Source organism: Akebia trifoliata, chromosome 4 (genome assembly GCF_017979445.1).
Source record: "Akebia trifoliata isolate Shusen 1 chromosome 4, ASM1797944v1, whole genome shotgun sequence".
In the NCBI taxonomy this organism is placed as follows: Eukaryota; Viridiplantae; Streptophyta; class Magnoliopsida; order Ranunculales; family Lardizabalaceae; genus Akebia; species Akebia trifoliata.
The window spans coordinates 42,142,867-42,154,236 of record NC_141378.1 but is presented as its reverse complement, the minus strand read 5'-3'; the positions used below and the strand labels follow the sequence as shown (position 1 = coordinate 42,154,236).

General features: G+C 34.1%; 1 protein-coding gene across 1 annotated transcript; it reads right to left on the bottom strand.

The window, feature by feature from the left end:
• Positions 1 to 468: 468 nt before the first annotated feature.
• Positions 469 to 5,651, bottom strand: LOC147405062 (V-type proton ATPase 16 kDa proteolipid subunit). Its single transcript, XM_086441166.1, has 3 exons — positions 5,447 to 5,651; positions 5,050 to 5,335; positions 469 to 912 (listed from the first exon to the last, which is right to left on the bottom strand). The coding sequence occupies exons 1-3, from the start codon at positions 5,523 to 5,525 to the stop codon at positions 780 to 782; spliced, it is 498 nt and encodes a 165-aa protein (XP_086297292.1). The 5' UTR covers positions 5,526 to 5,651; the 3' UTR covers positions 469 to 779.
• Between the last annotated feature and the right edge of the window lie 5,719 nt (positions 5,652 to 11,370).

Sequence of the window (11,370 nt, the reverse complement as noted above, 5' to 3'; positions counted from 1 at the left end):
TTTTGGTTTGATTTGAAGGTTGAAAGTGAGAATCTTAAATTGAAGATGAGGAAAAAAAAATACCCTAAAAATTGGAGATTGGTTATTGGGGTAAAGGGTTTTTGGCCCGATGTCGAAGACAATGGCCATGGGTGATTTTCATTAGTTCCTTAAAGAAGATCAAAGGGGCATGTCTAAATCACTTTTCTTCGGATAACATGGTTTTAAATCTCGTCTCATTCATGGATGAGATGAGACCTCAAAATGAGTTTTAAAACCATGTTGGTTAAGGAGCCATGAGCTCCAGACTAATAATAACCCCCCACCAACAATGAGGGTATATTTAGACATGTCCTAAAACATACATATATCATAATTTAGATTCTGAGAACCAGAAGAATAGAAATCGCAAGAACGAAATATAACAGATACCCCCAAATACGATACAAGACTCCGAGCTGATTAATTTAAGCTTCCACAAGATAAAAATGCGGAAAATAAGAATAAGGTTATTTAAATATAACAAAGTCATACAAGCATGAGTACCAGAATAATGGTTTCTACACTTAAATCTGTAAAATATAGCAACACATAGTCAAAAAAACAGAAAGCTTTATTTAAAAAAGAAACTCATTCCTAATTCTGTAGCCAGCACAAAGTAAACCCCTCATGAAGGTGGTTGAGAAATCATGTCCACTTTGATAATGCGAGCACTGAACTTACCATTACTAATCTGATAAGAATTAAAGGTGAAGAAAGGAAAATAAAAATAAAGCACACCAGGCACAATGGCTGCTTTCTTAGTCTGCTCTGGACTGGCCAGCACGGGAAGACAGGATGATACCAACAATGAGGCCATACAAGGCCAGCGCTTCAGCAAAGATGAGGATGAGGATCATCCCAACAAAGAGCTTTGGTTGCTGAGCATTGGCTCTGCAAAATAAAACCCATAAATCAGAGGGTTCATCTTCTAATTGATGCTAAATTATAATTGGCAATTAAATAAAATTAACAGTACTAAGTAACAATCATTGAAAATCCCATGGGGTAAAAGGAGAAACCCAGTTCTGTAAACAATCAACATATGGTGCTGATACATCTAAAGATTCCAACCAACAAAGGGCCTGCCATTCTACAATGATATAATCCATCCACCATATACTCGAAACTATTTTTTTTTTAATAAGTAAAGAAAATAGGGGAGATTTACAGGCTTGAAAAACTACACACCCTATCCCATCTAAGCACAAAGTCCTCAAAGAAGACACCCTTGAATTCTTTAAAAAATCTGACACCAAAAACATAAAAGCCCAAGAATTGAAAGGAATAACTTTTGTGGCTAGTTTGCTCCTTTCCTTCGAAAACTCTTGCTTCTTAGAATCCCGGAAGCTCAACCCCCACTGAATCCCATTCCATGAAGCCATCCCTTATAGTAGCCTGCGCACATTGTTCCACACCAAAAAGAGCCAAGAACTGGACCCACACTACCTTCGTCGTCTCACAGTGCACAAGCAAATGGTTCATGGTTTCCTCATCAGACATGCTCATAACACAGTAATTCTGACCACAGAAGCCCCTTTGTCTCAACTGATCTAAGGTAAGAATCTCTCTCGAACCGTGGTCAACACAAAGAAAACCACCTTAGAAGCACCCTAGGACCCCACACAGCTATATGAGGAAAGAAAGGGTCCCCTGTCCTAACCAACTCTGTAGAACTCACTAGCGGGAAACCAGCCCTTACTATTGGTAACCCACCACCTCAAGTCATCTCTTTCTTGCCTCATTGAAATACTTTCTAAGCAAACCAACAAGTTAGCAGTCAGCTTGTCTGATACATTGCAAAGCACCTTTGAGGTAGCTTAGTTAGTTTGACACATTGCAAAGCAACTTTGAGGTCGTGGGTTCAAGTCCAGCTTACCCATCAAAAAAATAAATACAAAATGCATTGTTTTGTTTTCATGTAGACTGATGATGAGATGCCAACAGTACTAACTGCAAAATAGAAACCAGGGAATTGATCCCAACTTGTCCTAAATAGTTTCAATTCCATGCGTTAGGTGTAGAAAAAAGGTAAGACCACCGCTTCTTATTTCTCCGCACCAGAAATAATAGTAGTGTGGTTTCTTGATACGCACATTAGAGAGGATTCAATCAACCGTATCTTTCCCCCCATGCAATTCTGTCTAAAGTAATGTATTTTTCCATTCAAGTGTGCTTATCCGTTCTCACTACCTCAATCCCCATTCTTTTTAGTCATCCTCTCATTCTTTCAGAACTTCCATTTTGTACAATCCTTCTAGCTGGATCTATAATAGTCCTTAAATGCACATGACTAAAGCTTCTCAATTGAATTTACATTAATTTACCATTTATTGAGACTATTACTACGTTTTCACAAAGACACTAATTAGCATATTGCTTTTTGATCGCCCAACAATTCAGCTCCATAAAGTATAATAGTGCTAACTACCATTTTCTGATATTTTCCTTTAGTTTTGGGACGCATCCATCACAGAACACTTCCGAAGCATCCCTCCACCTTAACCATCCAGCTCAAATTTTATGGATAGCATCCATATCAATCTCTTCAACCTTATAGATAATAGAACCAAGATATTAAAAAAAAAATGGTTTCTTCGTGATATTCCTTGACCATCAATTTTTGCTTTCACATGTTCTCTCTGTCCTACAAAGATGGTACCCCACATAACCTATGTCCTGGTTCCTCTTATTTGGGTAAACTACTAAAAAAAATAATCTATTTATTTTAAAAAATAACGATTTTTAAAAAGGATACTAACCAGGTCATTTGATCGTTTGGTTTATAAAAATAAAAATGTGAAATACAAAAAGCGCCCCCATGTATGTAACTACCTTGCAAACCAGGTCGTTTGACCCCCTGCTTTATAAAAAACAAAGGGTAAAATACCAAAATTACCCCCAAGCTATGTACCTACCTTGCCAAAAAAAAAAAAAAAATCGTATTTGACATGCAAATCCGGCAAACCCATCATTATGAGGAAGAACACCCTGAAACCCATATTTATAAGTGAAAAAGGATTGTTTAAGTGACCTTTGGAACTAAAAATAGGTCGTTGAACTGCCTATTTTCATTCAAATTTCTACATGAACTTAAACTCAAAATTGAAAACAGGCGGTTTAACAGCCTGTTTTCATTCAAATTTGGCTCCTATTATCAAGTCTTAAATTAAAATTTGAACAGAACACACGTGGCAAGTCAAACTAGGTCGTTTGAATAATTGAAACCAGGCTGTCACGCGACCTAGTTTGACTTGCCACTGAGAAGAGTAAATTCGGAAACTCTAAAACAACTTGTTTATCATTAATTTTTTTTTTTGTTTTTGAAAAAGCATTATTTTTTTAATAAATAATAATTAAATAATTCTTTTTTTAATAATTTTCTGTACTTATTTTAAAGCCCTTGGAATCCAAAGCAGCTCTTCTAATATAGCTTGCCTCCCTCTCTAGTCTCATCAACTAACAATTGAGACAGCCAACCTTCAAGGCACTTAATATAAGAAAAGATATTTTGGAAAAAACCAAATAAAAAAAAAGCATCATGATCAATCCTTAAATCATTATTTCAAAGAAAAATAAGAAGAAACGAAATCCTTATCTATACTAAGTGCTATCAACTTCCCATCTAAAACCTAAAACCTCTCGACTAACAAGAGCTTAATATCTGAGTCACATTATCCAAGACCTGCATAAGCTTGACAAGCTAACCAAAGGCAGCAAAAACAAAAGATGAGAAAGTTCATGTCCCTTAATTGATCATGCTAATATAACTCCATATTCATCACCTCAAATTCTCAAAACCAAAAAAGAATTTCAAATTTCATGTACCCTAAAGTAAAACTTCTTAAGGGAAAACAAGAACAAATAAATAAAAAAATCAGAAGAATTCATGTTCACTCTAAAGAACATTTAAATCAAAGTCAGCCAAACTAGCATCCTAACCAAATCATGCACATGTAAATAAAAAAGCTTTTATATCAAGTTAAAGTCAAAATCACCATCATCATCAAAGCCTAATCCCAAATATTTGGGTTCAACTAAAAACAATATTGATACTCTATTCAGTTCTGTTAAAATCCATATTTTGCATTGTCAAAAATGATCTCATATCCGCTTTTCACTATCTCAATCCATGTCCTTTTGGACCTTCCTCTCTTTTTTTCTTTTTTTTTTTTCCAGAACCTTCAACTTGCATATTCCTACAAATTGGGAGTTTTCCTTGGACGTGCCCAAACCATCCAAGTCAACTTTATTTTGAAGCCATAGCCTATTGGACCTACTGCTACATTTTCTCAAATGCGTTCATTTTCAATTTTATCTTTCCTAGCCGTACCACTCATACATCCCAACATCCTCATCTTTGCTATGTCAATCTATCAACATGATACTTCTTGACCGCCCAATAAAGTATGGCTAGTCTAATTGCATGTCTTGTAATTTAATTGGCATGCATCGGTTACATGGCACCCCAAAAGTGCATCTTAACCATACAACTCTAATTTTATAAGCAATATTTTCCTCAATCACTCCATCTTTATTATAATTTAAAAAAAAACTTGCAACAAAAATGGTTGCTTCGGAGAATATCTAGACCATCAATTTTTATTTGAAATTGCCATTCATGGATGTCAATACAAAATTTATACTCCACAACTTGATCTTGATTCTATTTCTAAAACCCTTGGACTCCAACACCTCTCTCTCTCTCTCTCTCTCTCTCTCTCCATGATTCTAGTTAGGCATTCTCATTAACTAAAAGTACACCATCTGCAAATAGCATACACCAAGTCACATTTCCTTAAAAGAAGCTACTCCATCTATAACTAAAGCAAACAAATACAGAGTCTCAAAACCGATCCTTGATGTAAACCAATTCTAAACTTAATTATATCAATCTATCCACTCGGGACTCCCTTCTTTCTCAATAAGAACTAAATTAACTCTACAATTACTTTTTCAATAACCTAGATCAATCCAAAATGTTTCAAAAAAACAGAAATCGAAGTATGAGATAGAGAGATTGATTAATACCTAACACCAGCATCACCAACGATCCCGATCGCCATTCCAGCAGAAAGCCCGGCAAGACCACAAGAAAGACCCGACGAAAGGTGCGCATAACCATCGAAAAGGTAATACGATTTGGCTTTAGGGTTAATTCCAGTACTGATGATAACAGCAATAATCAATCCATAAATACCTAAAACCCCAGCCATAACAACTGGAACAATTGATTTCATCACCAATTCTGGCCTCATCACACCCATAGATGCCACACCAACACCGCTTTTCGCTGTTCCATAAGCAGCACCCATACCTGAAAAATTACCGATCGAAACCCTAGATCTATGTTATAAAAATCATCCAAATCTATATAGAACTTAAGAGACTGAATCGATCAAGGGTTAGAGGGTTTGAAGGATCTTACAGGAGAAAACTAGGGCTGCAGCTGCCCCAAGGAATCCGAAGAAGGGAGCAGTTTCATCGCCGCTGAAGGTAGTAGACATTTTTTCTAGGTTGGATTTACAGAGATTGGGAACAGATCTGAGAATTTGAGATTAGATTTGAAGATCTCTTTCTCTCTCTCTGTCTCTGTCTCTCTATTGCGGTGATGAAGTTGAATATTGAAGGCCAATTAGCGACCAGACAATCTTATAATTGATGGGTGATTTTAACATACCCCTCCAGCTTTTAGTGAATATTTGAGAGACCCCTGTATTTTCAAATTGATGATATGATCCCTTGATCTTAGTCTTTTCTAAGAGACTAATAAGAAAAAAATAACGTAAATGCCATTGTCTTCAATCTCTGGCTCCAAACTTCATAATTTTCATCCTAAAATTTGTCATCTTTAACCACTGGATACAATATTTTTGTCCGACCTCAAGATTTCATTTTCAGAACAACTAGAGTTTGCCCGTTCATAGGGCACGATCATCATCTCTAGGGGTAAAAAAGGAAAGATAGTAAGGTAAAGGCGGGGTACTATTGAAAAATAGATATAAGAGAAAAAAGCAATACAATTAAAGCCCTGAAGGGGTATTATTAAAAAGAGATGAGAGAAAAGAGAATAATGTTGAAATTATTTCTTGAGATTCGTAAAAGGCTTAAATCCCAACCCCACTTATGTGGGGGGATAAATATTAGAAAGACAACTATTGTGTTGTATTATATAAGCTAGAGTTCCCTCGTGCTTATGACGCAGACATCTTTTTTGGAATTCGCTGGTGCCTACGACACAAACATCTTTTTTGGAGTTAAGTGTTAATTGCAGACTATCGCATAAAATAATAGATAACATAATACTAAAATTTTGACAAGCAGGAGGATTGATCCATAGAGACAATGTTGATTCGAAAATTCTAACTTAACTCGATTATGATTTAAAATAACTAAAATCTGATTTGATAAAAGATTAAACTAATTGAAAGAACAATAGAAATGGGAAAAACAGAAATCACAATGTAAGAATAGTTAGATCGGTAAAATCCACCAAGAATAATAACCATAAACAAGATTAACTGTATTTATTCCTTTTTGTCTCAATGTAATGTTGTCAGATCGGAAGAGTAATCCAAATAAGAACTCAAGAAATCAAAAAGCCATGATTGATTTTTAGAAAGATAAAATCACGAAACTAAACTTTAATCGATAATAGTTGAGCATGATTTAACTTGATCTAATTTAAGTATAAATCATCAAACTTAGAGTAACCAAATATGGTTTTAACTGGCATCAACTAAAACTTAAATCATTCATAAAATATTTAAAGAGTAAATGATATAAACACAAATCATCTCATATGATTATCTTGCTCTAGCATCATTGACTTCTTTAATGGAGGTCTATGATAAGGTCCCATAAAACCATTTTTTGGGATTATAATTACACAATGATTATCGACACCTAATTGTTAATTTTCCCAAATAAACATAAATTGTATTAATTTGTCAAAATATTGAAACTAATAGATTTTATAACTATATGTAGGGTTAAAGAGTAAATTTGGAAACAAAAAATTTTGTCACAATTTTTGTTACAATATACAAGCCAAGAGGGAACAACCATATAAAACTCAACAGCAAAAGCTGTCATATCACCGAGCCGCGGTAATCTTGAGGAATTATGCCTCGAGATTCGAGTTAAAAAATTCAAACTCTTTGATCGTTGTAACTGAAGGCTCTTTTCGAATCAACTCAAATAAAAATCAAACCCAATAACCCGATTAAAAAAGCTATAAATTGAGGAGTTGTCCCAAAGGAATGGGTCCCTCTTCTTCCTCCTAATGTTTATGTATTTTTCTGGTTTTTTCTTTGAGAGAAAGAATTCTTGTAATTGTGAGAGCTCAAGAGTTACTTCTTTCATTTTTCTTCTTTATTTTCTCTTTGTAATTCCATTGTAAGATCATAAAGCTTGGAATCAAAATGCAATATAGAAGTTTCTAATCCTCTTCTCCACCAATATTTTACTTGTGTTTACTATTTTTGTAACTTATTCCTCGCGATGATCGGCTAGACTCTCTTTATAGAGGTTAATGACGCCGGACCGAGCTCATCTTAATATTGCTATTTTAATTCTATTGTCCTTGCTTTAATTGTGTCTTTGTGAAGACTCTTAAAGTGAGATCATTCAATTTGTACCTACTATTCTAATTTTGATGATTTATGCTTAGATGAGTTCAAGTTTAATCATGCTTTGTGATGAATTTGAGATACACATTGGATAATCTTTTCTAAGTTTATGATTCACATTTATATTTTCTAGTTACCTTCAAGAGTTAATCGATTTATCTTCCAATCCACGAACAATGATTTATAACGTGGATTGGGTTAGAATTAGAATTATTCAACAATAAGATGACTTGCAAAGGTTGATTTGATCTTTCTAAGCTCTTTTACATTGTGTTCAATCTCTATTCTTGCTTTAATATCATTTTACTTCTTAGCTGCAATTTTCTATTCTATTTTTAAAAAAAATCTGTTTTAGTTTCAATTCGAAGGAAAAGTTGAATTACAATTGTCCTTGTGGAACGAATTTTACTCACTAAGTTTTTTTAAAATATTTGTTTAATTTTCTTTTACAATTCACAACTACAAGTATAGAATATTCTAGACACAGTTCATCACAAGAACAAATAAAAGCATAATAAAATAAAATAGAAAAACAGATTGAGAGAGACGAAGTATTATGCTTTATTGATCTTTAACAGAAAGAGATATTCCTCCTCTGGCTCCAATGCTTGAATAGAAAACAAAGCCTAAAACCTAAAAATAAAAAGAAGAGAGAAGTAGAAGATAAAAAAGAAGAAAATATATATATAAGATGATAGATCCGACTCTGCTCCAGTCTTTATTTATAAAACCAAGTTAGGTTCGTTAGGTCAACTTTTCGTGTAAATTAAGAGAATCCATCCAAAATCAAATGCGTGTGAAATCATGACATTAGTGTGTAACACAAATTTCAAAGCAAGTTACCACGTCACAATTATGGTAGGCCCCATGGGTTTGGGTTGTGGTCCAGATTTTTGTTTTGGGTTATGGAGTGCAGTGAGTTCTTGAGATTTTTTTGATTTATTCACTTATTCCTCGTGCCTTTGAGCTATCACAAATAATGAACCAAAATTAAGTCAAAAATCAAAATAAATTCGAAAATAACAAATAACAAGATTGTGTCTATTTAGGGGATTTAATATAGAATTTATCCTTAAAGTCTCTATAAATTTGGCCTTAGAAACGATTTTCTAGATCCTAATTGTAGAGGCGAAATCTCGGATGGCGTTGATTTCTTGAGATTTACCCCTAACAATCGATCTTCATGATTTTTGATGTACTAACTAATGATAAAAAATCACACAGAAAAATGATCAAAGAGAAAGGAAAGAGAGAGAGAGAGAGAATACAAGAAGCAAGATTTGTTTATGGGGTTCGTCCTAAAATCGGATTACATCCCCGGGCTCCGAAAAGCCTTTCCACTATTCTTCAAGTTATTACAAGATTTACAAGCCCCTAGCCTCTTTTCCACTTTCTTTCTCCTCTGAGCCCCCATTTTCCTCTACCTATTCACTTATTATATATATATATATATAGATAAACATACCCTAAAAGAAAAGTCAAATCAAATCAGGATTTTCTTCAAAATCTCTCCTTATTTAGAAATATATATTCTCTAGTCAATTAGGAGATTTTCTGTTTCTAGGTATGATTACAATCTTAACAAAAAATCTACTCAAAGATATATCAATGTCTCGAGATATGCATTAATTATCATGTGATCGATCATCGATATTCATCTTATTTATGCCACGTGTCAAATATCTATTTTACCCTTTACAGTTAAAATCGCCTCGACCCGTTTTCACTAAATAGTGAATAGGAGTCCAATTGGTAAATTGAGGATTTTTAGAGAATAATGAATCGCCATCTAGTTTAGGTTTAAGAACCATAAATAACTCTAAAATGGATCGGATCGGTCACATTTTGGAAAAATGAAGTAAATTTTAATGCCACGTGCACACAAATCAGTGAGTTAACTTGACGTCCATTTGATTAAAAGATCGATTTTGAAATTCCGTTGCACACACAAATCAATGAGTTAACTCTATGTCCATTTTATGAAAAAATCGATTTTGAGATTCCTATGCACACACAAATCAGTGAGTTAAATTAACGTCCATTTTATTAAAAAATCGATTTTGAGATTTCTACGCACACACAAATCAGTGAGTTAACTCGCACATTTTTAATCAAAGAAATTTGATTCCTTAAATCATCACGTGCATCAAAATCAGCGAGTTAGCCCGCACATTTTTAATCAAAGAAATTTGATTTTTAAATCACCGCGTGCACCAAAATTAGTGAGTTAACCCATACATTTTTAATTAAAGAAATTTGATTTTTAAATCTATACGTGCACCAAACTCAGTGAGTTGATTCATTAATATCACAAAATCAACGAGTCGATCCGATAATATAAAAAATCAATGAGTTGATCCGTTAATATCATAAAATCAATGAGTTGATCTGATAATATTAAAAATCAATGAGTCGACTCTCTAATTTTGTATAAAAATTAACTTGATCAATCTATCAACACTAAAAGTTAATGAATCGATCCACTAATACTTTGAAAAATCAACGGTCGGTATTAGTACCACGTACACAAAAAATCGATGAATTAATTCGGATCCATAAAAATGCTACGAAATTAAGAATAAATAAAAAAACTTACTTTCATCGAATAATTTCGGATGCTTGAATTCCTTTAAAAAAATCTCAAAATAACGTGTGACACCAATGAGCGCAGGAAGAAAGTGGGATTATGACTGCTGTGAAGGATGCGATGAATGAATGAAACTGAGAAGCGAAAAAGAAGATAAAGAAGAATTCTAGGGTGTACTGCTATAAGCACATGGAAATGAGGTCTATGGGGCTATTGTAAACATATGGAAGGGAGGCACATGGGGCTGCTATAAAACGTGAGGAGTGAGGGGTATGTTGGATAGTAAAAATGAATACTATGGGCAGTTGTAAAATGTGAGGAATGGGGATCTTTGTGGCTGCAAAAACATGTGTAATGGGAATACTATGAGCTGTTGTAAAACGTGAGGAATGAAGGGTGTGTCGGATAGTAAAAACGAATGATATGGGAGTGCTATGGGTTGTTGTAAAATGTGAGGAATGGGGATTTTTGAGGCTGCAAAACTATGAGGATAGAAGGGTTTTGATGGTGTTGTGGTGCTACTTCGAGGTGGATTTTGTGGGGGGTTCAATGGTTAAGACGAGGTGATTTTGGGACTGCTTCGTGGCTGAATGGGGTTGGTTTTTGGGACTGATTTTGGACTGAAATGGGGTGATTTTTTGGATTGGTTTTGGACTGAAATAAGGCTATTAATAGAGGGTGTTTGAGGTGTCAAAAATAGTAAGGAGAGGGGTTGTTAGGTTGTTACGTTGAGGATGAAAAAGAAGGGTAATCGAAAGAGGGTGATTGAGAGATGTTGGATGGAGAAGATGAATTAAAGTGGAGTCTCTCTCCTTATTCTCTTTTTTTCTTCTTTTCTATTTTTTTTTCTCTTTATTCTTTCCTCTCCCCTCCTTTCAAGAATTTTAGCCCCCTTTTCCTAGAGAAATAAAGGCTTTTAATAGATGTCTTCTAGGTTATCTTTTTTAACAATTTTTTCTTCTCTTATTTATTTATTCTTCTTTTGTTTTATTTTTTATTCTTTATTTGACTGAACCAAAGAGATAATATCTCTCTCTATTTGAGTTTAGAAAGAAAGGGACCATGATCCCATGCTTCGCAACCTGTGGCACGTTGGTGAATCATTGACAATTAATTTTAATTTTTAATTTTGAT